The following is a 27206-nucleotide window of genomic DNA, read 5'->3' on the forward strand; positions in this document are numbered from 1 at the left end:
CCCGCGAGAGAAGCTAGGTAGTCTAGGGCTTGACCCTCTACCTATCGAAGCCAGTGGCAGGAATAGCAGGAATGGCAAGAATGGTGATGCGATTCACATCATGCGAATGGCTTTTGATCCACTTCACCATATCCAGTCATCGTCGGGATTTAACGCCTTTTTTCTTTAGTGTACATACTACTGATTGATCTTATGCCGTGCGCTCTTTCGTGTCCACCTTGTCTATCCAGTCCAACCACTACATTTTCTAGATACCTACTTCATAAGTACGATGTGCACACGATTAAAACTCGGCTGATCTACCTACTATCTAGACACCTTAGGACCTAGCTAAGATACGTCAGTTGTTTTTATAGGCCGTGTACCAGCCAGTCGCCGATGTTTCAAATGCTGCGAAATGTTGTAATACAAGGTTAATCCTTATACAGCAAGATGATGGTTGATTTTCTAAGTTGGGGGGCATAAGAGGGGGCATCCAACTTGGGAAATTTGGAGATTTTTTGTGCGACCCGTTCGGACCATATTTTGATTTACTCCAGGTTTGCCGTAGGTTTGGTTTAGTTTGTTTGGTTTGGACAGACCAACCAATGAACGCCACATGTGGCTATTAACACGATGATACTAATGGATGTGGACATCTGTTATCATGGATCTGATAAATATGCCTGATATATGTAATTACTAACAAGATCCCCTTGTATGAAAATAAAGAGGTCTGATTGTCTACTGATATAAACATTCACCTTTGACGGAACATATTACCCTCACTCCTCAGCTGCCGGACGTCGCCTTCTAATCCGAAACCATAATACACATCACCGCCATCCTAAACCCTTCTTTCGGGATATCGCGTATCCTCTTGTAGAACCTCAAGACCACTCATCCTATGAACGATTCCGTAGCCAACCTTCAAGTTTTTAATGTCCCGTGGTAGATTACCCCGATCTTCTCCAACCCAACCCAGTTTTTCCAACGCCGGTCCCCGAGTTGCTGCTACGATGCTAGAGAATCGCGTATTGCGCAGCACCCCCTCATTCTCTAGGATCGCGAGAGTGCCTGCCCCTGCCCCGGCCGCGGCCAGAAATATAGCAATGCTGTATACGACCCACAAGTCTCGTGCATGATAGATGTACCTGTTTTCCAGCCGGGACCGGACGCAGGGGTACTTGGTTGACTCGTCTCCCGCGCCTGTCCCAGGCATCACGCTTATATACCAAGACTATATTTGCTACGAAAGTGATATCCCGTAATCGTAGCTTGTGCGGCTGGAAATATGGCTCACCTCTCTCATTTCGGTATACGTTAACCCTAACAGATTAGGCACGTATGGATATGAGCTTTCGGCGTTGGCAGCTTTAAGTAGGTTAAGTACCAGGTAATTAACAAGCTCAACTTTTAGCAGGAATTTGATTTGGTAGATCTATAATACGAGCAATCCGGTGTTTTGTGTATTGATGACATAAAAGTGACAATGCTTGTGGCATTGAGTAGACCAATGGCTCTATATGAAAAGATATCTTCCAAAGAAACATCAAAGAGCTATTTGCCTACGGCTAGCCTAACGGGTTTACTTAGGATTATGAGGTTATGTCCCGTGCTAAGATATGCTTAAATGTATGTAGAATAATATAACCGGTAGTCATATTATGATAATGCCATTACTCCTATACGTGTTTCCCAACTTAGCAAAGTGCTATTACTATGGTAAGCAGCCTTAATACTAAACATAGTATCACTTTTTTGGATGGAGGAGAGGTAAATAGTAGACTATTATACACAGCTACCTGGCTCACAAAGTATGCTAGGCTAACAATTGGCGTTCGGTCGTAGTAGAATCTCTCTCGTTTACTTGCGAGGTTCCCAGCCCCTATTTCGTGATACCCCGTCGGACGCATGCGAATTAGTACACCCAAGTGATGCTCAATTCTTTATTTTCCTATCCCTTTTCTTGAAATACCGTATTTAGTTGTCCACATGCTTAGATTTACAAGCCTCGCGTGTTTTCTTGTATTGTGAACCTAAATCATATGTTCCATAGGCTGTGGCCTCTCAACCTAGGAGTACTCGAAGCAGCGTCCTGATGTTGTATACCAGGACCACAAACAATAATTTTCAAGGGTTACTCGCAAAGTACGTTTGTTTCACTCATGTACGGGTCTTGATGTTAGCGTGGCTAGAGTTTTGACTTTACGTACATGCACTTCGAGTTGGTAATTGAATAAATTTTTGTTTGGATATCCTCGAGGGGATACCCCGTATTGTATACGGCAAGCTCTTTGCTTTCTTGCCGCTTATGTGCCGATTCCCTCGGCAATTAGGAAGCTCGCGTCCAGGTTATTTGCTAACCGGTCTATCGAGTAGACAACATGCTCATAGCTTTTGATGCTGGTTACGAGATCCGGACTCCCCACGCCACGACGCGAATAGTAGTACACGCTCCGTATAGATATAATAATAGGAAGCCAAGCGATTAGCTTTGCGATACTTAGACTACCTCGAGTAGAACCTAGGGACACAATGTCTAAGTAGACCAACGCTGCTAGAATAAAATCCCGCTAGACGGGGCTCATCTCTGACGGATGTTCTTAGGCTTTCGCTTCTTAAAAACCACAGTTGGCGGGTCGCTCTCCGCATCCCCTTCTTGTTTGACGGGCGCATCTTGATGATTCTTTTGGGTTTCTTGGGGGTCTGGTTTAATAGACCATAGAGCTTGGTTGTCGGTTGTTTCCTCCTTTTTTATATCAGATGTTGGGTTTTCTTTCGTCTCGCTCGGTGGGTTGGCTTTTTCATCGATATAATTCTGAGGGTTATCCTCGGACTTGGGTGGTTTCGTTAGGGCACCGCTGAGCAGGGCGTCTAGCTCTGCATCGTCCTCCGGAGCCTGTTTTGTATCGCGACCCCATTTCCTAGGCTTCTTAAATAGACTCTTAATTGCATTCTCCTCTTCTTCCTCCTCTGCTTCACTTTCACGTTTCGGTCGCTTCCGTACGCCAGACGCGATGGCATCGACGTTTTGAGGTTTGGTATCTGATTCGTTTTCGGCCTTGGGTGTATCATCGATAATCCTCTCGCTAGTAACGGTCCATTCGCTGGCCATGGCCATCTCTTTTCTTAGTTCGGTTGGCACTTCAATGCCCATCTCGACCAGTTGCTCCCATTGCTGTTGACGCTGCGAACCGGCGGCTTGTGTTTGCGCTTGCGACGAGGTTGAAGCTGATGTTCTACTACTACTCGCTACATGACGATGATCCGAAGAGGAACCGACTACGCCATTGAGTCTCTCGACCTCCCGCTTAGCGCGATCTTTCTCTCGTTGCTCTTGTTCGTGATTTCGGTGTAGGTCTCTCAGGAAACGCTTTAAAGCGCCTTGGTGCTTGGCGGTAGCTTCGTGATTTTGACGCTCGAGTTTGGTATCGCGTACGTAGGTGCTGCAATGCTTACACCAGTATTTAGGTGTTGATTTCCAGTATTCGGACATGGTGGGAATATCGCCTCTAACGCTTGGGTCATGAAGACATGTAGGTATGTAAGTAAGATAATAAATTATGAGATGGGAAGGAATGTATCTTAGGTAATTTACACGTAAGTACCCATTCAAATGTAGGCTTATCAGGCTTATTTAGTAGTGTAGACTTGGCGTTATCGATAGTTGCTTAACGAGGCAGAACAGTGTCAAACTAAGTGCCTTTTTTTATTCTTGCAACAAGTCACACTCCGAATTGCTTCTCATACAACTTCGCCATTTCCCAATAGAAATTTCTCATTTCTTTTGAGGATCAAAATTTAATGACCTTATTTTCTTAATCCAATTTTTGGGAACTTTCTACTATTGTGGTTGCTAATAAATAAGCTTACAAAAGAAGGATATTATTTACCCAAGACTTAAAATCGGCACTTATTTTGACGCCTTTTTGCGAGGCTTAACATAGAATGATTTAGCTTTCTCAACAAACCCAATCAACCTCTACCTTAGGAGGCACCTACCTGTGTAACTAGGTGCTCATCTTCTTTCTCTTATACCACCTAGACCACCTAGATAAATAGTCCCTTTTCCGGCAGAGAGCTGGTAGAGACACCAAGACAAAGAAGTTCAAGCCATGATATTACGCCTACATGCTACAGATTTATTTTTTCTGCATTTTTCTACGTTATGTCCTAACTCCTATGTTTTCATCATTATTATAACTATTTCTCCTCATATCCCTCGTATCTCACATTAAACCATCTCACGATGGTATTACACATGCATTAGTTCCAAGCTTTCCAAGCCAAAGCAATCCCAACCCTTATTGCTATATAATTCTGTCTGATAAACTTATCCGAAGACTATACCGGTTTTATTATTTACAGGTAGAAAAATGCAACCATTGCGGTGAAGACCAGCGCACCGACAGATCCAACCGAGATACGCGATGACCCGCTCTCGGGCGGTGCCGAAGTCTCACTAGGAGCACTGGGGATTGCTGAGGATGAGCTCGCTGAAACAGTAGCACTAGCGCTGGAGCTGGCGCTGGCGCTGGCTGTTGCACTTGCGCTAGTATAGGAGCTCGGTACACCACCGGTGCTGCTGGGTGCAGGAGCCGAGGGCCCAGGTGCCGATGAGACTGGAACCGATGGGGCTGGTGGAGCGGGTGATCCGGGTGTAGCAGTGGCCGTCGGGGTAGCTGGGGGAGCGGGTGCGCTGCCTGGTGGCGTGACTTGGACCTGGCCATCCGTGTGCTCGCTCACAGGCACATACGTGCTGGTTGGGCTGGGTGTTACCGAGGCGCAAGGCGTAGTAACCTGTTGCACTTGACCATCGCCGATCTGACAGATAGGAACAGGGACTGAAGTCGTAACAACCTGCGGTTGGCCGTCTGGCAAAGCGGTGACGATAGTAGTCTGAACAACGCTAGTACCGACAATTTGACCATCGGGTATCTGCGAGGCCGGCTCATCTGAACCGCATGGGACGGCGATGATCGAGACAGGCGAGCACTGAGGAGCCCAGTCGCGATCGTATAGGTTATAGAAGTCACCAGACAGACATCGATAGAAGGTCTTGGAATCTCCCAATGCGACAATGTTGTTCTCGCAGAGAGAAAACCCGCTGGTGTAGAGAGCACCAGCTTGGGCAGGAGCATCGAATTGGAACTGGTAGTTAGACGCGATGTAACCGGTTCGGTCTTTGGCGTCAAATGTTGAACCATCCTTCAACGTCAACACAAGAACTCCATCGCTGCCGCACTCGGCGCGCTTCTATTCAAACCGTTAGCAGCCATTATGCACATATCCTAACCAAGATCCGGCTTTAATATAAACCCGTCTTGTCCATACGTACCTGCGGCTGAGAAACGCTTCTCTTTTCAGTGACCTCTGCGACGCTGATCTCAAACTTGCCGTCGAAGCTACCTGTGCAACCAGCTGGTGCAGCGCCGGTCGGAGTTAGCTTGTCGGTGATGCCTTGAGGGGCCGCAATAGCAACGCTTAGAAGAGCGGAAACGAAAGCGAGCGTGGATCGCATATTGTAAACGTGGCTAAGGCTCTCTAAACGATTGGCAGTGTATGTTGGTGGTTGGTTGGAGTTGATAGATGCTTAGAGGGTGGTTGAATTATTGTACAGGCCGGTTTTAGTAACGAATGACTTTGCCTCCAATGTTTTACTCGTCGACTCTTGCCTCTCGTCCTACTCTTATTACGGGGCCTGTTCTGAACAGTAAAGGGATGGAAAGAAAACAGAGCAGAAACAGGTAGAAAGGGGGGGAGAGCAGCCCTTTTCACTTGTTTTATATTGTTATGTCTGTTCTCAGAGCCAGGATTCCTTTGGAACCGTACGCCTAAATCTCATTCGTTGGAATTTACCCTCCATACCTTTCACGTACGTATTCCACGTACATAACTACTACGTACGTATCCGACATCACATTGTTTTTGGTTCACATGTTGCATGTAAACAACCTTGCGAGTAGGCTGAATGTAGGGCGGTACTTACTCCAGTTTGCCCTTACAGCTAATATTAAAGTAGCTGAAGGGGTCAACCATCTACACCTGTATCTATATGTACTTGGTAGTCGAGTCCTCTAAATTTATGTGTCTGGAAGCTTCTTTGCTTGAAAACTGATGTGTGGTTTAAGTATTGCTCCTTTTTAGGCACAATAAAGTAAATCAACTAACCGTTCTTAGTATATACCTAGGTAGGTAGTTGTTACACTTACACACCTTCTTTATGTATCCTTTCGAAGTAGGTCTTATCTATTTTTCGGAGGGAGATCCAGGCTTACCTAGTTGACATTAATAAGTAAAATTACTACTCAAAGGAATTTAGTAAGTGATCATAGTTCTTAAGGTCTGACTTATTTTACAACTATACACCTTACGTACCTACCTAGGTGGATTGGTTCCTCTTTGCTTTTTCTTTGGGTGTACCATGTACACGTACATTTAACTGCAGAAAGGGCCAATTTGCGACCGATATGCATGCGCGTATAGAATGGCATGCTGAGAGGATCAATCAATATAGTTGGCCCAGCGCCTTTATCTTTCTACTTCAATATGCTAGGTACTGATACGTAGATTTAAGATATATGTAGGTAGTTACAATAAGAATAATATATATATTCCACCGGCTAATATGATAGCAATGCTTTTTATATTAAATATTAAGGTACCGTAGGTAGGTAGCTAAATTATAAAAACTTAACCAAATCCCCTTTTTATATAAATGTTTCCAGGTCTAAGATTGACTATTGTTACATAGAAGCTGTCAACTTACACAACGTGATTAAGATTGATATGTGTTACATATCACTACTGCAAGTAACCTCCGCCTCGCGGCTGTATTTCGCATCGTACTGCCGCCGATAGAGTGGATGAGCTGAATTAAGATTAGAAAACGCCGCGGTAACTTTGTGATACATACTTCGGTATGCATAAGGTAACTTGGCGTCACCTTAACAGCTCACTATTTTTCTACATAGTAATATCTTGCCTATTTAAGCCAGTGCATATCTCTTTATCTCTTCATTATGGTCGGTTCTAGGATCGAAATCAAGCTTTCACCCCCGGGAACCCCAAGACTACAACCCCAGGTGCCAATCGCCATTTCCCGTCCCACGGCGGCAATCGAACGTTAGTAACGTAGATCGGAGATGATCTTTCCTCCCTGGTAGTGATCCACTGGACCCACTGGCATGTAGGTGGGAAAATGGGAGATATGGGTTCTCCACGTTTGTTTTATTTTTCATCGTCATGTTCCAAATTAGTCTTTTCAAAAGTTTTTTTTTTTAAAAAATACCAAGTTATGGACCGTATTTCCTATGCTATCTGGCGTTCAATTAACTCCGATGTATATCACTACCTAACTTACTTGAATTCATTTTATAAAAATGCACGGTCTGATAGCGTAGTCTAAGGAGAGGGAAGGAAACGGGCTTATCAAAACGACGATCTGGATAGACACGAATGCAGCCGTGATTGGAAGGCTTGGCAGGATGCAACCCTCCGTGGAGCTAATAGTCCAGTCAAGCGCATAGATATGGCTATATGGGAAACAATATCGACCTGTTGTAGACGGGTTCCTTTTTCTCATTGGATATATACGTTCCATCCAAACTGGTCCGGTCACATTTCCAGACAAGAATCAAGAGTACCAAGACTTGAAAAGCGCAAGATGCAGGGGTAGTCGTTGCAATGTAGTTTACAATATGTATGATTAGTCTCTCCCCGGCTCGGCTCGGCAGGGGACGAGAAATGCAGGGATGACGACCGTGACGGTTTACAATACAATGCCGTCAATCCAACCCAACCTCTTCAATATAGCCATAGAAAGAACTTACCCCTTAAGCGTCAGTCCTACCCTACCATGTACTTCGTCAATGCGTCGGAATAATGACATCAATAAAACGAGTGGCGGTTGGAAGAGAGAGAAAAATGCACTTATTACCGGAGACTTGTCACTCCGCATCGCAGCACGAGATAATCTTATAAGAATGAGGTATCTACAACAACAACATGCATTCGAAGCATTACGGGGGATTAGTACGGTTCAGTAGGGGTCATAGATATCTTCTCGCGGTAGGGCGGCAATATGGCTCCATAATAGCCGAGATTATAAGGATAATATCACGAATGACTTCGTATCTTAAGTACCTACCTGTTATAACATATAATGCGGTGCTCGGCCGCGTAAGGTATGAATTATAAACACTGAACATTTTGGTAATTGCTGGTTCCGAGATGGAAATTCTCGATCTTGAATTCATGGCAATCCTCATAATAACAAGCACGTCTTAAGAGATTGGTTTGTAGTTCGTACACTGCTGTGAATTTCGTACTGACACAACGTAGCAGATATAGCAGGCGTAGCTACAACTAGTAGTCTCTCGTAGGACACTTAAAAACAATCATTTAGGGGGAATCATCTATGTGCAAACAACGGTAGCCACCGCATCTCTCCCATCCTTCATTCGCTCATGACTTCATGCAACCATATCCATTTCCGTTTTCCAGAAGACCTTTCCCTCGTTTAAAACCGTTTCGTGTAACCGTCTTATTTGGTCAGGATGCGTACCATATCCTGTACCACTTCTCTCGTTTCTGGTTCAAGTTGCCCTTCCGGTGGTCCGAGGACCTGCTGGAAGACATTTAGCAGCTTCGGCGTCAGCTCTTGCACCGTTGGGTTTGAGAGCACATCTGGAAGTTTATAGTCAGCATAATATCCTCGAGGTAGTTCCACATGGCCATTTTCAGGCGGCGATGACGAGATAGAGTAGGATGTGTAGGCTTACATAGTTTGTGCAGGCACTGATAAACAGGCTTGTTCTCCTCGTAGTCCTCCTTTAGAGGCAGTAAGTCAACAAGAACAGGCAGTACGTCCGCAATCGGAACCTGGTCGGGATGGGCCAGTATCATGCGACATAAGCAACCAGCGGCGTTGTCTTGCAACCGGGCGTCCTTGATCTGCAGTAAGGGCTCTAACTTCCCTAGGATTTGGTTATAAGCAGGAAGGTACGTCTTTGCATCTTCTGAATGGTAAATAAGTTGTCCGGTTGCGTACGCCGCGTTGGATTTGGTCTCTTTATCCTCATCGGAGAGACGATGCAGTAACGGGCGTAACAATGTTGAGGTATAAGGTGTCACTCCACTGCTCATGTATGCGACGCATTCGGCTACCACACCGACAGCGGTTGATCGCTCAATAGCCTCGTTAGAACTTAAGAGTTTGATGATGGGCTTCTCAAAAACCTTCCAGACTTCGGCAAACTGCGGGCCTAGGGCACAGGCGAGACCGATCAAAACATCTAAAGCGGTGTCTACTACCAACCAATCCCACTCGGAGCTCCCTTGGGTCTCTTCCTGGTCGTCTTCCTCGCCGAGATCTAGCTGGCAGGGGTGCGATCGGGTAATGATGGTACCGAGTATGGTCACGACCTGCTCCATCATATCCTTCTGTCCCAATATGGCCGGGCCACAAGTCTTCAGCGTGGAAGCAACACTGCGGTTGATCTCCGTGACAGCGTCCCTAATGAATGTTAGCGTCCGGCTTGCCTCTATCATTCAATGCAAAAAATGTATATGGAAATGGTTAAAATCAGATCTAGTTCAAATACGTGTTCTCAGCAACCGCATAGAGCGTCTGAGTGAGCTGGGTATAACGTAAAGTAGTCATCATTGGAACCAGGATAAAAAAAAAAAAGTAGCAGGTGCACAGAAGGAATAACTTACCGGTCGGACTCATCGGGCCAGATATGTAACGTAGCGGTAGATACGATCTCGCCAAGCTTGGCGATGTTGGCAACCGGCTCCAGCTTAAGGGGAAAACCAGGTTCCCACTTACGACCGGTTTGCTTTTCCATGACTTCCCATACGCAAGCATAGGTTCGCCAAAGGGTTCCAATGGCAGTCTTGCGGCACCCCTCGTACGAATGCTCAGCGAAGGGAGCTACAAGCTCTATAGCCTTTTCAATGTAGGGAGTGCTCTTCTCTTTAGCGGCGTAGATGACATCGCCTAGCACCTCTAAGGCAATTTCTTTCTCAAATGCTTGTGCGGAAACGCCGACAAGGTCGTCCCAATCGTCGTCATCGTCGTCATCATCCATAAAATCCTCGTCTTCGTCATCTGCACCCCCGGCACCTTTGACCTTATTCTTTTTGCTGTGCATGACAACCTCCTCGTCGACAAGGCCATCTTGATCTTCTGGGAGGTCGAACTCAACTTCCTCTTCCTCTTGTTCTAGGCTGTCGAATAAACCCTTGAAGATGCCCGCGAGGGATTCACCGAGGTCCCCTTCGTATACGGTAGCCAGCTGGCTCCATAATATGAATGTAGTCTCTCGGAGGCGTGGATTACCAAGGTGAAGAGCCTTCTCGCTGGCCACTAACAACGGCAAGACATACGGGCTGAACTCTTGTGCACCGACACCGACAGCGATGCGGCCCATAGCGTCACATACTGAGCTTCTCAACGCGAGCTCCTCCTCACCACTCTCCACCATGATGTAGGAAGACATGGCTTCCATAGTCTGCTTGAGAAAAGGAATGAATGCGCTCTTGATAGAGACGGCGATGGCACCAAGCGCACCTGCTGCGGCAGACTTGACCTTGGGGTCTGGATGCAATAAGAACGTTCCAATACGATGTATCATGCTCTCTCCATACTTAGCCATGATGTCGGCTCCTAACCCCTCAGCCATAGAGTCGATGGCGCCACAGACGGATCGAATGATCTCGACATTTTTCTTATCAGACTCATCACCGCTAGCTGCATCCAAGTTCAATACCAAAGCGGTCATGATGCCATCATGATGAGGAGACATGGTATCAGATAGATCCTCGCCCAAGCGTATGAGACCCAGAAGAGCCGCATGGCGAACACTTTGCACGGGATCCTTGAGGAGGTTTAAGACCATAGGCATGACCGACGCTATCTGGGTAGACACGAACTCGGGCGCACCTTCGGCACACGTGCCCAGGGCGAGTACACAAGCCTTGCGTTGCCCCGGATTTTGCGAGTTGGCATAGGCGGGAAATTCGTCAAGCAACGATACGATAACCTGTCTCGGCGGCAAGTCTGTAGCCAACTGATCTATCAGAGACAGGGCCGTCCGGGCGGGTGTTGTGTCTTCATCGTCGTCATCATCCGCTAACTCGGATAGGATTATCAAACTCTTCTTCATGAGCTGTGAACCCATGTCAGGGATGCCTTGGATCTTCATCCGGCGGTATTTGACACACTGCGCGAGGAAGGAAATTGCTTGAACCCTCACGTCATCCTCAGCGTTGGTGTTGATGGCAAGGTCAAGCATGAACTGGACTAAGTCTTTAAAGTAACGCGATATCAAAGCAGGGTCATAAGCCAAGAAGGACTGGAAGACTTCAAACGACTGCTGTATTCGCTCGTCATCACCACTGTCAACAGCATCTTTGAGCACGTCGACCATGGTAGGAACGAACCCCTGGACGATATTGACGGATTGTTCATCGTCGTCGCAGTCGATCAGCATCAGTAAAGCGCTAATAGACTGCATGGTATTGACTCGCACGTCACGACTCTGGGGATCTCGAATAGTCTTGGCGAAGACCTCAAACAGGGTGGAGAGGTGATCTTCAAAGTAGGCCGGGTTCGCTTCTAAGAGGCTGAATATGATGTAGGAGCCGACCTCACGGTGGGCAACATTGTCGGAATTAGTCAACTGCATGACGGCAGGCAGTAGGTCACCCCATTGCTCATTGTTGAAATCAAGCGTTGCGATAGCAGCAATAATACGGGATTGGCCATGACGGCACTTAGCGTCTTGCTCTCGAACGATGGCTTGGAGGAGCTCGTTGCGCACAGCGGGCTTCTGGTCGTCGGCAATCTTCTCCCAGTGCTTGGGAACGAGCCGTAAAGCTTGGACAGCAGCTAGCATGCGAACTGTGGCTTCGGGATGGGAAACTATGACATGAAGCAGGCCGAGTAAGGAATCCGGGTGAGGATAGAAGTTCTTGCGGAGCTCAGCAGTTGCGGCCTTAACCTTCTGCGTGTCAGCTATGAAGTAAGGCAAAAGAAAATGTTAGCAAATCTGAGACTAGCTAATTCTCGGTTCTATGTGTATATATCAAGTACTTACGAATTTGAGATGCCTGGAGCAGCTCGACGAGCCTTTGCTGATCCATCGCGAAGGGAAGTCAGCGTAGAAGTTCTGGCGTTTCTTGAGCGTATATAGTAACTAAAGAAATAGAATTGACTGGGTTACGTCGACGACGTTACGTCTACGACGTGGTCCTTGGCCCAGATTCTTATTCCTTTTCTAACGCTGCTCCTTCGTTGACGATGAAGAGTTAGGCAACAATAAGGACTGAAGAGAAGAAAAAGAAAAAAAAATATTTAAGATGTTTTGGAAATTGTTAGGTGGGGTCTGTCGCATGGAAATTTTAAATTTTTACTGGGGACCTCTGATAAGATATGATAAGTGATTCGCTAGCCAAGTTACAAAGGTATTTTACCCCTCTATTTTCTACCCCTCCAATATGCTTTAAGTAATTAATACTCTCTTTTACATATCTTTAGGGATCTATGCATAAAATCTAGTAAGGGGTATTGTACCTGAAATATTTCCAATTTTACCTTCCATAACTGGAATTACTTCGCTCAATCATTGGAATTCCAAATTCCATTATAATAATCTATTGGTATGGAATAGTCTCCATATAGTCCCCCTCTTCAATGGTCGATCGTGTCCTTACATACCTAGGTAGGTACATAATTTATATACTAGTTACCTCTCTTCTACCCAAACAAGAATGTTTTCAAAGCTTCGTCAAACCATGCATGAGGTAGTTCCTAACATCAAACGTCTGCTAAACAATTAGTAGTCCGGGAAAGGGTTAACTCACCATATATCTATTATGACGTTACACTGCTGACCTTATGAGGTTTCTCAGTATACCAAATTCAAGCGCTGTAATTTTGCCAAAAAAAAAAAAATGATAACCGTGGGATCGCGCTTTTCCTACTCCAGCGTCGTCGACGTTACTTTGTGCCTCGATGGTGATAGTTTGGTTACCTAGCGTCACTAGCTCCGACACGACATTAGACGATTGGGAGAGGAAGATGGAAGAGTACAAGGCGTCCTCGGAGCTGAAAAGCTGAAAGGACCAATATTCTTGGCAACAAGCTGAAGGTCTCTCACAATCTCAATCAATATAACTTTTACATTCATCCAGCTCGTTAGTCGGACCAATGTAAGATTTATCAACTTCAAGTGCGTGGTCATAACAGAAGAAAACCCCAGAAACCATGGGGCGCGCCTTGCTATCCTTCTCAGTTCGGCTCGGGCTGCTTCTCACAGCTTCGGCCTCCAGGCTCCTTTTCCAGCCCCTCCCTACGCAGGCTAGAGATGGCGCATTTGCGACATTACAGCCTATGCCTACCACGGCCCCGGAATATTACGCGTCAATCGAGCTGTTGAGGCGCGACGAATACCACATGGGCCATGATACATGCGGGTTTGGTGCTCTCGACCGTAAGAGCAGAGCTCTTTGAGTAATGCGCTGCGTAGGGAGCCTAGCTAACTTAATTCTGTAGCTGGTATTACTTATAAATGTTACTCAGATATCGGAACATGCGAAAATATTAGCGGCTACAGGGGATGTTGTACGGGAGAGCTGAAGGCATGTTCGTCGAGTTTTTGGACCCAATGTGACGATTATGATCCGATGAGTTACTGCGGCATGAGTTCAAAGACGCGTTGCTGGTAAACACCTAATTATACCCTATCATTCTTCGGGTCTAAGTTAACTCACCATGCAATAGTCAGTCGGGACTACCATACTGCATCACCTGGTTATTCTCTGTAAGTACAAAAGGACAAACCCCTGAACGGTATAAGCTCAGGTGTTTCTGGCTTCGGATGGCCACGCCACAGCCCCCGTAGCCTTTCTTAAGGGGAGAGGTGCTAATTCGATTATCGAAGACGAGTGGTTCAACCGTTTCAGCATGGGACTGTGATTCGCAAAGCAAAACTCGAGAATTTGAGCTACTAGCTACCCCCTTAAGCCTAATTGATAGCGCGACATCGTCGACTACGAACGATTTAACGACCACGTCTTCAACGCACGAGCCTGATAATTCACATTCCGTAGCAACAAGCAGTTCGACCGTTTCATCCTCAACATCGATAGACACCACCACCGTGCCCTTGAGTAATAGCTCCGGGACTCCCATCGGAGCTATTGTCGGCGGGGTTGTGGGCGGCGTTGCTGTTATCTGCTTGACTATCCTAGGCATCTTCTTCATCAAGAAGTACCAGAAGGGCACTCATACAACCGCATCAGCGCCACCAATTCTTTCTGGACCTCAGGAACTTCTTGGCTCCGGAATGTCTTCTCCCTATCCGACTCCTTCCCATGGGAACTACGCTCCCATCTTACAACACGACGCTTCGGGACAGCTTAAGTATCAAGCTCCGGTAGCGCAAGCAACACAAGTCGCCGAGGCACCGTATACCCCCGCCACTGGGACAGGGTACAATCGAGCCGAGTTAGGATAATGGTGCGAGGACTATGATTTATGAGACTCATATTTCCCAGGTACATAGATGGGACACTGTACAGAAATATACCAATTATGATAATATACGGTTAGCAGGAACCGGCATGAGGTAGAAAGGGTATAAGTTTGCTTTTTGGAGACTATTCAGCGGAACTTATTATTATGATATAAAACACTGAGTGCACATTTTATATCATCTTCCCCGTATATTCACTAGATATAGTGGTAGTTTAGACACTTGTCCCATTCACAGCCATTTTATATGTAAATATTAGGGGGCTTAATATTGGCATCCGGCATGAATGGAGCGTGGGAACTTAGGTAGTTATCATTTATTTGGGTTCCTATTAGTAAATACATATACTTGGTGTAGACTTTTGAAATCTCCCAATAGTAGAAAAGTACCTGTATGATAAAATGGAGGTATTCTTTTCGGATAAAATTAGGTAGGTACTTAACATTCTCGGAATTAGGGGTGAGTTGTGCTAAGGGCTTGCTTGACGTAACTTCGAACCGAACAGATTTACAATCTGCTTGCCTTGTAGAAATGTAAACTGGAAAAGTTACTTAGGAAACTCTAACCGAAAGTAGGCACCTAAGTTATTAAAAGGTGAAACTACCTACGTACATACGTTAGCTAAGAGAGGTAACTATCAGTGTCTAGAAGATACCTTATTCCTATTTACTTTTGAGTAAAACAAATATGCCATCCCAGGCCATATCTCTTGGGGCGATGCTATTTATATACATTTGCTACAATATATTTTACATCAATTAGCCTTAGGTTATATTTTTACTGGATATACGTAAAGCTGGGCTAGGAATCCGAACGCAAGGTGGACTGGTACCGAATCCCGAACAACCCCGTCTGATTACGGACAAGCATCATCTTTCAAAGACGACGTAAATGCCAAGATGAGACGACATTCGAGAAAGAAGGAGAAAGCGGTAGTTGACTATAGGCACCGTTGGCCGACCCAACAAACACTATACGAGTCTCGAGTACTTCAAGAAGGAGAGGTTAAAGACAAGCCGAAATCACGACGAGTCAAGGCGCTTGAGGCAGTCTCGATTCCCCTACTATGGATAAATATGAAGATTGAGTCTTAGCAAGACGGAATTGACGATTATGTAGAAGCAATAGAGTCACGGAACCAGAAAGGACCGAGCGCATCGACATTGCCTGACAATCCTAGGAGACGAGACTCTATATCTGCGAATACTAAACCTGGCAAGAGCACGCACCCCTACGATACTGGAGTTGAAGACACAACCGCAATAATTAGGGACGACGGACAAGTAACACCCGCGTCTCGCCATACGGAACGAACCGATACCGAGAGAGAGCAAATGCCACAAGCTCCGGATCAGTCACGAAAGAACAAGAAAGTCAACTCAGCTTCCAGTCTCCGGAATCAGACGTATGCGCCTACGCCGCAGAGAAGGAGCAAATTAACAGTTACACCGGAATCTCAGGCCAGTTGCGAACGCTCGAACGAACGCAGAACTAAGTTCCGTAGCATTCTTGGACTAACCAATAATAAAGCGAAGACGTCAAATACTGGTCCTTCAGAACGCGTATCGACATCTCTAGACCAGCTTTCGATAGAACCGGAGTCCCAAGTAGAAGAAAGCCGTCAAGAATCTTGGTGGTCCTTCAAGAGGCGGATGGGCACACATGATGGAGATAGAGACATGATCTCCGTCCCAGCAAAGAAATTAAGGCCTCACAATAAAGAGGACAGGAGCAACATGGAGGAAACGGCAAATGCCCGAAGGGTGCGGAATAGCGGTGCAAATGGTCGCGGAAGCGGTTATATACGGGATAAGATGAAGAAGAAGAAGGAGGAATCGTCGGAAAGAAACGTCGACCAAGCGAAAAAAGCATACGGTGAAACGGAGAAAACGGAGAAGGAATCTTTATCTCCACGAACAGACGCGGAACTAGCTAAAATACCGGGGCCATCAAAGCGGCGCCGAAGGAGCATATCCTCAACCCAGGTTCGTGCGAGTACGGCCGGAACTAATTCCACACCCAGCAACGTAGCAACGCACAAGGATATCGCTCGAGAAGAATGGAGGCATCAAACCCCGTCTCCTATGATTCCCACTCAGGTTTTGCGATTGCTGCTAGGTCCCGGGAAGTCGCCGTCACCGAAAATAGGAACACAGCTAGACCGGGAGGATATCGAAACTCGTACATCAGTATCATCCACGGCTATGCTGGGACGACAAAGTCGGGAGGGTCGTACTTCTGGCAGACAGTCGACGGAACAGAAAAATAGAGCATGGATTCCATTCTGGGTATCATCTCGGCCGCAGGTAGGACTTTCAAGGCATGATAATGCCGACGGGGCGGCAAGACAAGAAGAAGATCTTGCGGAGCCGAGTACGGGGGAGCAGAGGAGGATCACACGCAGGAGATGGAAAAGTGGATAGATGGCCCCATGCTCGACCGGAAGAATGAGAGGGAGAGCTTACGCTTTGTATAAGGCAATGATCATTGTTATATAATATTCTTAACTAGCAAATTAGGTACCTAAATGATATATTTTTATGATTCTGGACAGAGGAGTAAGATGGTGGTGAAGCTGCAGAATGTTGACATGCAAGATTCCCGCAAGGTTATCAGATATGGAAACCAGGTCGGTGGTCGGTGGTCGGTGGCATCGGAAAAAAAAGCCTCGAAATGTACCTGCATGCTGACGCGATTTGAAGCAATCCATCGAAAATCGGGGTGGGGTTTGTCGTAGACTTTGCAGGCGTCGGCACCGCGGACGGCTAGTAGAACTACCTACTACATGTAATCAGGATGTAATTACCTACCTAAAGGTAGGAGGTACCCAAATAGGTGGGGTGGAGGGGTCAACTAGGGGGAAGTTACCTTCATAAAGCGGAAGAGCGAACAAGCTGTACAATGTAAATGTCGTTACTGCTGATAAATCTCGACGACTAAGGACTCATTAGCGCCAATTTTTATACTTAAACCTCTCTCGTCGCGCTCTCACTATTGGTGTTGCTCTTCCTTTTACTTATTCGAAGCTGAATATCTCCCTTCTTTCTGTCATATCTATATCATAGTTCTCGCCGCGCATCACCTCGTAATCTTCTATTCATCGGGACGCATATAAAAGATAAATATCTGCCTCAAGTACCTAACCCATACTGAGAATTCAAGATGGCTTCAAATCCTCCCGGAGACTGCTGTGTCAAGGGTGTCAAGCACGAGTAGGTTATTCCTATACTTGATATATCTCACTATTCTATGGATCCTTATACTAACTTCGTACTGTTATTTAGGGGCACGCCCACAGGTGCAGACATCAAGGTAGGCATACACCAAGCCTACTTAGCTACTCCCGAGCCATCTACGGCCAAAGATGCTGCTATCCTGTTTATCCCCGATGTCATCGGTATCTGGCAGAACAGCAAGCTGATGGCTGATCAATATGCCGCTAACGGCTACCTCACCCTCATCATTGACCCTTTTAAAGGCGACGCCTTATCCCTAAACCGCCCCGAGGGTTTCGACTTTGTGTCTTGGCTGTCCAAAGGCTCTACTGGCGACAATCCTCACACTACGGAGGCTGTAGACCCCATTATTGAAACTGCTATTAAGTATCTCACGGTCGAGAAGGGCTTCAAGAAGCTGGGAGCCGTCGGGTACTGTTTCGGAGGAAAGGTATGTTTAGATTAGTTATTATGTCTTCTTTCCATACGTTTAATCTGCTAATAATCACTTATGTAGTACGTCGCCCGTCACTACAAGAGCGGCATCCAGGCTGGCTTTATGGCACACCCGTCCTTTGTTGATGAGGATGAGCTTGCGGGGTTCAAGGCACCGCTATCCATCGCGGCTGCTGAGACGGATCATATCTTCCCGGCCGACAAGCGCCACAAGTCTGAGGAGATCCTAGCTCAGGGCGGATTGCCCTACCAGATCAACTTGTACTCTCAGGTAGTCCATGGATTTTCCGTCCGCTGCGATACCAGTAAAAAGGTTGAGCGCTTCGCTAAGGAGCAGGCCTTCCTACAGGCTGTGACCTGGTTCGATAACTGGCTGTTATAACCGGATGGCGAAGAGACACCGACGAAGGGAAGGCTGTGAAGGAACTTCGAGATAATCTAGATATTCCTTGATAGTTATTAACTGATGCTAAATCTTAACTACCCGTTATATATATATTTCATACTGAGGGTGAGATTGTGAATCATGCTTGTGGTAGTTTGGGTATATTTATTAAGTACCTAAGGTGCTCAATTACCCAGCAGCATTATCAGCCTTATCAGCCTTATTCGCGGCTAAAAGTTGACTCTGCAATCCCTTTTTTCCTACGTGCATAGCTCTCTCTAATTCCCGCTCCTCCTCTCGTAGGGCTGCTTTTCCGTATTCTAGTTGCTTCTTTTGCCTTTGCTTTTCTTCTGCAACAATGCGCTCTCGTTCTTCAAGTGCTTTCTCCCGCTTTCTCCGTTCCTCTTTCGCCTTGCGTGCCGCCTCGCCATCGTCGTCGGCCTCATCTCCTGCGGGTGGCGGTCCTAACGTCTGAATATATGCCTCTATTAAAGGGTCCCGGGTCTGCGGGTCCAGGCTGATGTAGCGCAAGTCAGCCAGTATTTGAGGAGGGAGGTTTTCTAGATGGGTCTTGTTATTTAACGAGCGGAGAGGGATACTGCGTAAAAGCGCAGCTAGATCTTTCTTGAGGGTATCTTGGGGTAATTTTAGTCGATTGATATGCTCACGATACCACTTCTCCCGATCGCGATCGTTTAGGTTGGTGTCACGCATGGGTGCTTCCTTCTTGTACTTGCGCCGAAATTCTGGCCAGTAGAGCTTTGGTGTAGCTTTCTGCTGGAGAAATGCCAAGTACGGGATCCGGGGGTCCTTCTTTTCCTCTTTCGCACGCTGCTCTTTGAGAATTTGTATTCGTTCGCGACTCCACTCTTCCCAGGCATCTTTACGTGCCTTCATCGTATTAAGCACCGTGTACCGTCCGTCTTCAATGATGCGGCCCTCTTCAATGAGTTTTTCCCATGACGAATAAGGATTAATACCATAATCGTTTAGTAAATCTTTGAACAGCTCTCTCGCGTCCGTCTCAGATAGGGGAAGACCTTCAGCGCCTTCAGGCCATGCGTCCGGGTTACCGTCGTCGTACTCGCCCGGATCTAGACCGTACTCATCTCCCATCGCTTGTAACTGGTATGCGATATCGTCCTCGTTGAATTCTACCGGTAGGTCTTCGATAGGCTCTTCCGTGCGCTGTCGTTTCGGAGGGCGCTCATTGTCTTGGCCTTCATCTTCCATCGCTTCGCGGATCTCCTCTTCTTCGCCTTCGTCATCTGTGACCTCAACCTCTTCATAATCAGAACCTAGTTCTACTTGATCCTCGGTTTCTCCCGCCGCGTCTTTTGTTGTAGGGGTTCTCGTTTGCGGTTCCGCGGACGGGGATATAGATGTCCCAACATCCGCTCCCCCAACTTGCGTGCCTGTGGCCTTCTCTTTAATCCCTCTAATGTCTAGTTCTAATACTCCCTTCATGACCTTGTCGGGGATCCGCCAATAACTCGCATTTTTGACGGGATTATACGCGAAGCGCCGACCATACTTGGTGTACACTAGCAACCATGGCTCACAGCCCGGTATGGCAACTTTGGATTTTGGCTTGTCTGCCGGCTGAGGGCGGGGACGATCTTTTCCTTCATGATGACCGCGGTGGCCGCCACGGCCGCCATGCTGTTGCTGCTGCGCATGACGTTGGTGTGCTGGGTCGTACTGAGCAAGGAAGGCATTGGCAGTCGCGGGATCGGAAAGTTGAGGAACGGTGGAATACTGGAGGAAGTTGGCGTGAGGGCCCTGTGGAGGAGGAGGTGAAGGTTGTGAAATAGAAGTAGCAGTAGTAGTAGGTAGAAACGACGCCTTTTGACGATCATACGTGGATTCCCCCGTGGCCGCGTTGTGGTAAAAAGTATGGCCCGTGGGAGCTTTGTGCTCTGTCCAACCGGGAAGTAAAGGTAGTGGCGGCGGGTTCGACGAGGGCTTATATGTGGATTTCAACATATTATAGAGAGTTAACGAGGTAGGGAGGGAAATTCGATGTCGCAAAAGGTGGCTCTTATAAACACTGACGGATGTAAAATGTATTTTGACCAAGTCTTTGCGAAAGGAAATGAAGTTTTAAGCTTAAAGGTCACCGAGGTGAAGTTAGTACCTGTTGAGGTTTAGTCCCGATAGTGGGGGCTGCAATCCTAAAGATGCCGCCAACCTGGCTAGCCTTAGGTACAATACGTTAAGTACCTAAGTGCCTACATGTAAGGTGTTACCTCTTGTACGCGCCTAAAATAAATCTCGAATGCGCTAATCGTCATCTAATCTTCTGATCTCATACCCTAAATCAGGCACGCGACCTCCAACTTTCATCCTTTCTTAACGCCTTATAAGGTACATACCAATACAAAGTTATTTACCATTTCCTAATCTGTTATGTTGTGGAGTATTTTTAAATCTATACGGGGACGGTGACTTGCAGCTATTGCAACTATGACGCCGCGGAACGACTCTTTCCAGCAAGGAGGGATCTTAGGATCAGTAGCTAAGTTTTGGACTGTATGGTGATCCTTTTTATTTCTTCGTACTTAACCCATCAGACTCTAGAGTAATTCTAACTAATTCTCAAGCATTCATATGCTCCCGACTATGTAGGATTCGCTGGCCTGTTGACAGCCTACCTCTTGATTCAATTTTTCGTCGAACCTTTCCATCGCATGTTCTATATCAATAACCTAAATATTTCATTCCCTCACGCCGAAGTCGAGCGGGTTCCAGTCTGGTTAAACTTTGTTTACGCTCTGTTCGTCCCTCTCGGATTTCTGCTGCTATACAATAGTTTAACCCGAGCCTCGTTCCACAAACATCACAGCACTATTCTCGGCCTTGCCATCGCCCTCATCCTCAGCTCGTTCCTTACCGACATTGTAAAGAACACCGTTGGCCGCCCCAGGCCGGACCTAATCGCCAGATGCAAGCCTATCGCTAGCACTAAACTTAACGTCTTGGTGACTATCGATGTATGTACCGAGACAGATCACCATACCCTCCACGATGGCTGGCGTTCTTTCCCCTCAGGACACTCCAGCTTCTCCTTTAGCGGTCTCGGGTACCTGGCTTGCTTTCTAGCCGGCCAATTGAGGATATTCCGCGATAGGAAGGATCTTGGTCGTTCGTTGGTTTGCCTTGCGCCCCTGGTTGGTGCGGCTATGATTGCCATCAGTCGCTGCCAGGACTATCGCCACGACGTATACGACGTCTGTGTAGGATCAGTACTGGGGTTTACAGTCGGATTTTTCAGTTACCGAAGGTACTGGCCGCGTCTGAGCAGCCGTGAGTGCGACGAGCCGTACCCGGCGCCTGGTACCGAGATCGAAGATAGGGAAGGCTGGAGGAGAATCCGAGATGAAGAAGAAGGCGGGTTAATCATAGGAAGAAATGCCGGGTATGAGATGGCTAACTTGATAGAAAATCCTAGCTAACATATGTTTATTAGATAATCGAATCGCGGAGACACCGAATTAAATTTTACGGAGTGCATATATTGTGATATGTCCAAACTATTGTTCGATATATTTTCTACTATTCGTAGAGTGGCATCTACGCAGGGTTCAGTTGGATGCCGTATGGTTATATTTATCTCCTTGTAATCGGGCCCCCGAAGAGGATCTGGATGATTTATAGTCCGTCTTGGCCTAGAGGTTAATCTGTAGGTTGGTCTCTAGGATGTGAGATAGTGTATTTATTTAACATGTATATAGAATAAGTAGGCCCTGAGGGTAGAGCTGGTAGCCAGGATACGGGTAGCCTCTATGATATCCCAACCGTAGCTTCCTCTTTTCTTGTTCGTAAAAAGTGTTCTATAGATACCTAGGTAGCTTCCTTTGATATTACGGATTCCTATTCGCTTTTTCTTTATTTTATTATTTATATTTTATTAATTTTTTTTATTTTTCATCGCTTTTAATTTCCCCCTATCTCCCTCCCTGATGCGTCAATCAGGGAATTTCCTATACGTAGATATTTATCAGTTGTATAATAACCCCACTATATGTACCAGCCACCATGCAACCCCACCCCCCAAAATCTGTCGCCTTTTTTACGCGTGAACAATTTCTAGTCGATACTCGGTACTTAGATAGTGTCTGTTAGTGCTTAGCCTTGTTTAGGCGGGTTGCCCTAACAACGTCCATTATCTCAAGGAGGTAGCCTGAAGTCAACTTCATAACTGATACATCTATTCGATTAAAGTGTGAATTCTCTCTTTCTTTTCTTCGCGCACTTTCTCCATTCCTTCTCCTTCTCACTATCACCAACACAAGTTTATCATTCCCTCTCCTTTTCTCTCCAATATCTAAATCATCATCCCATTTATCACTTTTAGTAACTTGGTAAAAGTGGACGCTCCCAGAGCTTACACTATTTTCAGGATCACCGATTCTTGGCAACCGCATCTATTCCTACCCCAGGTTTCCAGATTCAGTAACTCAACTCGTTACTACCTTGGGTGTTAGATAGTATACTATTGTGTTCCGTTTTATATTTGTTCAGCTGCGGCTTCTAATAATCACAACGATATAATCACCACTTAGAGGTATAGCCTCTCCTGATTCTACCATATAAATTACACTTGTTTATTAAACTACCTTCTATAGGGTGATATTTCAAACCGTGGTCTAGAATGCCGCGACATAATGGCGGCGTCAAGCACGAACGTGGTGGCTCACCGGTGCCAAGTATGAGATCAGGGACCATGGGCCCGCCCTCTCCAAATCCTCTCAAGCGGAAGGTTCCTCCTAGTGAGAGTTTTCATTCCACGGCCCGAACGTTCAATCGCTCTCATGCCCGTGAGTAATTATTCCCTCCCCTACCTATTCGATCCCCTTCATTATTACTAAATATTCCTCGCCATATAGCTAGTGCCGAAACACGCCCGCGAAGGGATGACGAAACAGAGCCTATCTTCATGGAAATGAGGTACCGGCCGGACAGCCTCAGAGGCGGCCAGCAAGGCTCTCCAGTATCACAGAATGCCGATGCCAGCTTTCTCCAGCAGAGTTTTTCGCATCCGACCTTTGCCGATATTGGACTCAGACAGAAGGCTTGTAACGATACATTAGGAGACCTTCAGACTCTCGGCGTGTCTCGTAAGTAGTATTCCCTCTAGGGCTCTAGCAGCCTACGTTGCGTTGCTGGAAATACCCCCAAGCAATAGCCCACTCATAGCTGAGGCGTACTTGCTAACTACCTATGTACTTCTAGATGTCGTCCCCCTTCCTGAGCTTGTTCTTGTTGGCGACCAGTCGTCCGGCAAGTCCAGCCTGATGTCAGGTCTAGCTCGTATAAACCTCCCGAGGAGTGCTGGCGTGTGCACACGCTGCCCTCTTCATATTCGCTTGATCAGTAGCAAGACCGATCATTGGTCATGCACCGTCTCTCTACAACAGGATTATGATTTCCAGCCACACCCTGATCGTAAACCGGAGCTATCAGATGTTACAGCGGCAAAGCCGTTCCCTCCCTGGGTTAAGAGCAACCACCGGGATATCAAACCGTTCAAGACTATCTTTAATCCCTCCGAGATTGAAGAGGTTCTCCGCTGGGCTCAGATTGCAATACTAAATCACAATCGTAACTTTGAGATTTTCGTCCCCGGTGAAGGTGCTTTTGCTAAAGAAACACCCCTCGATGGTGAGTTAATGGCCGCTTCATGTTATAGGCGATTCAAAATAGTTCTTACTAAACGACGCCCTTGCATCCCGAGTTTCCGTTTTCAACTCTACGATTACGTTTTAGCTAACCAATTCTCTAGTTGCGGCTCGAGAGACAGATGCCCAATTCTCTCCGAACATCGTAGCCTTGGAGATGAGAGGACCTGGGCTTCCAGATCTAAGTTTCTACGACCTGCCTGGCGTCTTCCAATCCCCAGAAAAAGAAGAGGATATGTACGTGGTGAAAGTCGTCGAGAATTTGACACTTGACTATATCAAACGACCCAGGGCAATTATTATGTGGGCTCTTCCGATGAATGTTGATGTGGAAAATTCCATTTCTTTAAGTATCATCCGCAGGGCCAAAGCGACTGGCCGAACAATCGGTGTTATGACAAAGGCGGACCAACTCCCTCCTCAGAACATTTCCAACTGGTTATCTATGTTCCAAAATGACAAGCAACTGGTTGGGCATGGGTTCTTTGCCACATCGCGTCCGCCGGATCAAGCTCTGGAGAACGCAGCAAAATGGGAGGAACTCTTCTTTAATCGCGAAATTAGCGGTATTCAATGGCCTACTGAATTCGCAGAATTCAAAGACCGCTGTGGTGTCGAGGTCCTACTAAGGGTAAGTGGCCGCACTCGTAATGCTTTCAGTTTGCCCAGCTACTACTATACCCCCGGTGAATCTTACGAGCTGCTTGAGTATTGGAGGAGCTAACTGGTGGTTTATCATAGTACCTGTCCTCTAAGCTTGGGGAAGCTTTTACTGAGAGTCTTCCATCGATTAAGAATACGGTCTTCACCCGTCTCAAGGTTGTCGAGAGCGAATTGGCCGCCCTGCCCGAACTTCCTCCCAACGTAGAATACGAGGTGAAGAAGAGTCTATTTGATTTCCTTCAGCAGATGAAAACCGCCATGAAGAATACTGCATTTTCTTCTGAATGGAATGCATTAAACAGCCAATTTCAAGAATGTATATTTAGAATAAAGCCGACATGCACGGTCAAAGATTCGGAACGTCAGACAATCGACATTTCTGGAGATGGTTCAGAACCTACCACACCGACACCACATAGGCTGAGGCCTAATGATTCAACTATACGAAACACCACAACCCCCAGCAGGCGACAGCGCCAAGAAAATGCCAGCACTCCTGTAAAGAATGAAGACATCCCGATGGGAATATCACGCACATCATCCGTCGTTGGAGGTCCAGGGACGGGTGTGTCGGACCCATTCGCCAAGTATTCTAATCTTGGTCGATTTGGAATGGACATTAAGGATATCCGGAGCGAGATTCTATCAAAGAAACGACCTGGCATGCCGCGAGACTTAGTCCCCGACGAAGTTCGCGAGAATTTATGCTTGAAAGCGGTTAGGAAGTGGGAAGCACCACTAGAAACCTATATCAGCAAGACAGCGGAGCTGCTAAAGAAGACGGCTAATGCCGCCCTGGAAAGCTCCCTAGAGTCGCTGCGCAGCCGCTTAATCTTCAAGGACTGCAGGAAGTATTTAAGTGAATTTATTGACAAGACAGTTGCTAGCCAAAGGGCACGCCTAGAAGAAATATTCGGATCCGAAACGTATCAGCTTTACATGATGAACGACGATGCGTTCCATCGTTATAAAGCACAGGAGATGGAAATACTTACACGCATGCGAAGCATCCTACGTCTAAAGGCCTTGACTTTGATCGACTGGAATTACCAGGTTCAAAAGTTGGAAAAGATGTCGGAGGATGAAAAGGCCAAGGAACGGAAGATGCTTGATACCAACCTCCAAAAAGCTGGGAAAGACCCCTACGATACCGAAATTGAGGTGGCTGGCTTTGTTCGTGGATATTACATGAGTACGATCTTCCCAGTGGCAATTCCGACTTGATTGTTCTTGCTAATCATATTATATGAATAGTGGCCGCAGCGCGGTTTGTAGAGGGTGTGACGATGAATGTCAATTCCAACCTCTTCCGCACATATCGAGAAAGCCAGCTCGATGAGTTCTTAAATGACAAATTCTATATCTTCAGCCAATCTGGTAAGATAATCTACCCATAGATAGATCTAGAAAATGAAGTCGGTAAACAATGCTAACAATAGTTCACCAATTGGCAGAGCCCGGTCTTTACGAGAGGTTAATGGAGGAAGACGCGAACACCGCCAAAAGGCGGGAACAACTTAAAGGAGAAATGGATAAGTTGGTGAGGGCTATGCATAGCATTAATAACCTCGAGAGGTCTTCCAACGATACCAGTCTTAGGCCCACATACGTAAATTCCATCAACTCGGACAGCGAGATGGACGATGTTGTATAGTGGTGGATTAGACATGGACGGCTTACAATTAGGGGAAGCAGTTTGTCAACTTGCGTTTTATGCTAACGGAGATCTCGTCAGTCCGCTCGCTATTGTCTTTGCTTTCTGATTATGGTCAAGATCTATTTCGCAAAATGTACGACTGATGCTGGTTCACAGTTCTGCGACTGGATGGATACTGACAGGTTTTTAAGAATAGCCAATTGTAACTATATAGGATTTCCCAGGATAGCTTGCTTGCCAGTGTGCATTGATTCTAGAAGCCTGACAATGAAACTGATAAAAGGAATGAAATGCTGGCAAACCAAACTTAGCACTCCCACCAAGTTTCTTAGACATATGTCATCGACAGTAGTTCAGCTTGGACTCGTGTCCTTTTTTTTACGCTGGCTCTCGTCGAATTTCACTTACCGTTTGTCCTTCCCAAGGGTTGTCCTTGGTGTCAGTCGCAACATATAATAGGCGACAACTACTAATAGGCCATCTCTAAATCGAATTGAACTAAACTGAGAAGGGCAGAGTTATAACACGTGGTGAAAGTAATAGCAATAATAAATAATAAAAATACCCAAGCAAAGCAGTAGACTTCTCTCTTCTTTAGGAATTACCTTACATAAAAAGATGTAA

The 27206-nt window shown here is 46.4% G+C and overlaps 11 protein-coding genes across 11 annotated transcripts; 6 read left to right on the plus strand and 5 right to left on the minus strand.

Moving 5' to 3' along the window:
* Window positions 1–700: 700 nt before the first annotated feature.
* On the minus strand, window positions 701–1594 carry F5Y00DRAFT_235882 (uncharacterized protein). The gene has a single exon (XM_048007639.1). It carries the CDS (start codon window positions 1199–1201, stop codon window positions 827–829), a length of 375 nt encoding a protein of 124 aa, XP_047865121.1. The 5' UTR covers window positions 1202–1594; the 3' UTR covers window positions 701–826.
* Window positions 1595–2230: 636 nt separating this feature from the next.
* On the minus strand, window positions 2231–3559 carry F5Y00DRAFT_68108 (uncharacterized protein). The gene has a single exon (XM_048014008.1). It carries the CDS (start codon window positions 3476–3478, stop codon window positions 2567–2569), a length of 912 nt encoding a protein of 303 aa, XP_047865122.1. The 5' UTR covers window positions 3479–3559; the 3' UTR covers window positions 2231–2566.
* A 178-nt stretch (window positions 3560–3737) lies between these two features.
* Window positions 3738–6079, minus strand: F5Y00DRAFT_235884 (uncharacterized protein). Its single transcript, XM_048007640.1, has 2 exons — window positions 5321–6079; window positions 3738–5238 (listed from the first exon to the last, which is right to left on the minus strand). Exons 1-2 carry the CDS (start codon window positions 5501–5503, stop codon window positions 4345–4347), a joined length of 1077 nt encoding a protein of 358 aa, XP_047865123.1. The 5' UTR covers window positions 5504–6079; the 3' UTR covers window positions 3738–4344.
* A 2128-nt stretch (window positions 6080–8207) lies between these two features.
* On the minus strand, window positions 8208–12315 carry F5Y00DRAFT_235888 (ARM repeat-containing protein). The gene is made up of 4 exons (XM_048007641.1): window positions 12087–12315; window positions 9703–12004; window positions 8766–9499; window positions 8208–8670 (listed from the first exon to the last, which is right to left on the minus strand). The coding sequence occupies exons 1-4, from the start codon at window positions 12130–12132 to the stop codon at window positions 8528–8530; spliced, it is 3225 nt and encodes a 1074-aa protein (XP_047865124.1). The 5' UTR covers window positions 12133–12315; the 3' UTR covers window positions 8208–8527.
* A 327-nt stretch (window positions 12316–12642) lies between these two features.
* On the plus strand, window positions 12643–14854 carry F5Y00DRAFT_235889 (uncharacterized protein). Its single transcript, XM_048007642.1, has 5 exons — window positions 12643–12710; window positions 12901–13481; window positions 13544–13712; window positions 13772–13811; window positions 13932–14854. Exons 2-5 carry the CDS (start codon window positions 13256–13258, stop codon window positions 14505–14507), a joined length of 1011 nt encoding a protein of 336 aa, XP_047865125.1. The 5' UTR covers window positions 12643–12710; window positions 12901–13255; the 3' UTR covers window positions 14508–14854.
* Window positions 14855–15325: 471 nt separating this feature from the next.
* Window positions 15326–15708, plus strand: F5Y00DRAFT_235894 (uncharacterized protein). Its single transcript, XM_048007643.1, has one exon. It carries the CDS (start codon window positions 15425–15427, stop codon window positions 15617–15619), a length of 195 nt encoding a protein of 64 aa, XP_047865126.1. The 5' UTR covers window positions 15326–15424; the 3' UTR covers window positions 15620–15708.
* On the plus strand, window positions 15632–17371 carry F5Y00DRAFT_235895 (uncharacterized protein). The gene has a single exon (XM_048007644.1). It carries the CDS (start codon window positions 15860–15862, stop codon window positions 16946–16948), a length of 1089 nt encoding a protein of 362 aa, XP_047865127.1. The 5' UTR covers window positions 15632–15859; the 3' UTR covers window positions 16949–17371.
* Window positions 17368–18693, plus strand: F5Y00DRAFT_235896 (dienelactone hydrolase). The gene is made up of 3 exons (XM_048007645.1): window positions 17368–17737; window positions 17810–18191; window positions 18258–18693. Exons 1-3 carry the CDS (start codon window positions 17688–17690, stop codon window positions 18576–18578), a joined length of 753 nt encoding a protein of 250 aa, XP_047865128.1. The 5' UTR covers window positions 17368–17687; the 3' UTR covers window positions 18579–18693.
* F5Y00DRAFT_235897 (uncharacterized protein) lies at window positions 18694–20711 on the minus strand. The gene has a single exon (XM_048007646.1). It carries the CDS (start codon window positions 20565–20567, stop codon window positions 18771–18773), a length of 1797 nt encoding a protein of 598 aa, XP_047865129.1. The 5' UTR covers window positions 20568–20711; the 3' UTR covers window positions 18694–18770.
* Window positions 20712–20869: 158 nt separating this feature from the next.
* F5Y00DRAFT_68227 (acid phosphatase/Vanadium-dependent haloperoxidase) lies at window positions 20870–22166 on the plus strand. The gene is made up of 2 exons (XM_048014009.1): window positions 20870–21113; window positions 21185–22166. Exons 1-2 carry the CDS (start codon window positions 21048–21050, stop codon window positions 22034–22036), a joined length of 918 nt encoding a protein of 305 aa, XP_047865130.1. The 5' UTR covers window positions 20870–21047; the 3' UTR covers window positions 22037–22166.
* A 480-nt stretch (window positions 22167–22646) lies between these two features.
* On the plus strand, window positions 22647–26770 carry F5Y00DRAFT_68245 (P-loop containing nucleoside triphosphate hydrolase protein). The gene is made up of 8 exons (XM_048014010.1): window positions 22647–23148; window positions 23210–23401; window positions 23471–23701; window positions 23817–24245; window positions 24367–24893; window positions 25004–26117; window positions 26180–26302; window positions 26380–26770. Exons 2-8 carry the CDS (start codon window positions 23236–23238, stop codon window positions 26577–26579), a joined length of 2790 nt encoding a protein of 929 aa, XP_047865131.1. The 5' UTR covers window positions 22647–23148; window positions 23210–23235; the 3' UTR covers window positions 26580–26770.
* Window positions 26771–27206: the final 436 nt, after the last annotated feature.

The sequence above is a fragment of the Daldinia vernicosa genome (genome assembly GCF_022497035.1).
Source record: "Daldinia vernicosa strain CBS 139.73 unplaced genomic scaffold F5Y00scaffold_21, whole genome shotgun sequence".
Taxonomy (NCBI): Eukaryota; Fungi; Ascomycota; class Sordariomycetes; order Xylariales; family Hypoxylaceae; genus Daldinia; species Daldinia vernicosa.

What these genes read in the sequence shown, in the direction of transcription:
- F5Y00DRAFT_68245 (XM_048014010.1), top strand. Translation starts at nt 23,236, where the DNA reads ATGCCGCGACATAATGGCGGCGTCAAGCACGAACGTGGTGGCTCACCG. An exon ending in TCAGACTCTCGGCGTGTCTC is followed by an intron (nt 23,702 to 23,816) that starts GTAAGTAGTATT and finishes ATGTACTTCTAG; the next exon opens with ATGTCGTCCCCCTTCCTGAG. An exon ending in TAAAGAAACACCCCTCGATG is followed by an intron (nt 24,246 to 24,366) that starts GTGAGTTAATGG and finishes CCAATTCTCTAG; the next exon opens with TTGCGGCTCGAGAGACAGAT.
- F5Y00DRAFT_235894 (XM_048007643.1), top strand. Translation starts at nt 15,425, where the DNA reads ATGAGACGACATTCGAGAAAGAAGGAGAAAGCGGTAGTTGACTATAGG.
- F5Y00DRAFT_235884 (XM_048007640.1), bottom strand. Translation starts at nt 5,503, where the DNA reads ATGCGATCCACGCTCGCTTTCGTTTCCGCTCTTCTAAGCGTTGCTATT. An exon ending in GAAGCGTTTCTCAGCCGCAG is followed by an intron (nt 5,239 to 5,320) that starts GTACGTATGGAC and finishes CGGTTTGAATAG; the next exon opens with AAGCGCGCCGAGTGCGGCAG.
- F5Y00DRAFT_68227 (XM_048014009.1), top strand. Translation starts at nt 21,048, where the DNA reads ATGACGCCGCGGAACGACTCTTTCCAGCAAGGAGGGATCTTAGGATCA. An exon ending in CAGTAGCTAAGTTTTGGACT is followed by an intron (nt 21,114 to 21,184) that starts GTATGGTGATCC and finishes CTAATTCTCAAG; the next exon opens with CATTCATATGCTCCCGACTA.
- F5Y00DRAFT_235882 (XM_048007639.1), bottom strand. Translation starts at nt 1,201, where the DNA reads ATGCCTGGGACAGGCGCGGGAGACGAGTCAACCAAGTACCCCTGCGTC.
- F5Y00DRAFT_235888 (XM_048007641.1), bottom strand. Translation starts at nt 12,132, where the DNA reads ATGGATCAGCAAAGGCTCGTCGAGCTGCTCCAGGCATCTCAAATTC. An exon ending in TGGCCCGATGAGTCCGACCG is followed by an intron (nt 9,500 to 9,702) that starts GTAAGTTATTCC and finishes AACATTCATTAG; the next exon opens with GGACGCTGTCACGGAGATCA. An exon ending in TCAGTGCCTGCACAAACTAT is followed by an intron (nt 8,671 to 8,765) that starts GTAAGCCTACAC and finishes ATAAACTTCCAG; the next exon opens with ATGTGCTCTCAAACCCAACG.
- F5Y00DRAFT_235895 (XM_048007644.1), top strand. Translation starts at nt 15,860, where the DNA reads ATGCCACAAGCTCCGGATCAGTCACGAAAGAACAAGAAAGTCAACTCA.
- F5Y00DRAFT_235897 (XM_048007646.1), bottom strand. Translation starts at nt 20,567, where the DNA reads ATGTTGAAATCCACATATAAGCCCTCGTCGAACCCGCCGCCACTACCT.
- F5Y00DRAFT_235889 (XM_048007642.1), top strand. Translation starts at nt 13,256, where the DNA reads ATGGGGCGCGCCTTGCTATCCTTCTCAGTTCGGCTCGGGCTGCTTCTC. An exon ending in CGGGTTTGGTGCTCTCGACC is followed by an intron (nt 13,482 to 13,543) that starts GTAAGAGCAGAG and finishes TTAATTCTGTAG; the next exon opens with CTGGTATTACTTATAAATGT. An exon ending in AGTTCAAAGACGCGTTGCTG is followed by an intron (nt 13,713 to 13,771) that starts GTAAACACCTAA and finishes ACCATGCAATAG; the next exon opens with TCAGTCGGGACTACCATACT.
- F5Y00DRAFT_68108 (XM_048014008.1), bottom strand. Translation starts at nt 3,478, where the DNA reads ATGTCCGAATACTGGAAATCAACACCTAAATACTGGTGTAAGCATTGC.
- F5Y00DRAFT_235896 (XM_048007645.1), top strand. Translation starts at nt 17,688, where the DNA reads ATGGCTTCAAATCCTCCCGGAGACTGCTGTGTCAAGGGTGTCAAGCAC. An exon ending in GTCAAGGGTGTCAAGCACGA is followed by an intron (nt 17,738 to 17,809) that starts GTAGGTTATTCC and finishes ACTGTTATTTAG; the next exon opens with GGGCACGCCCACAGGTGCAG. An exon ending in GGTACTGTTTCGGAGGAAAG is followed by an intron (nt 18,192 to 18,257) that starts GTATGTTTAGAT and finishes TCACTTATGTAG; the next exon opens with TACGTCGCCCGTCACTACAA.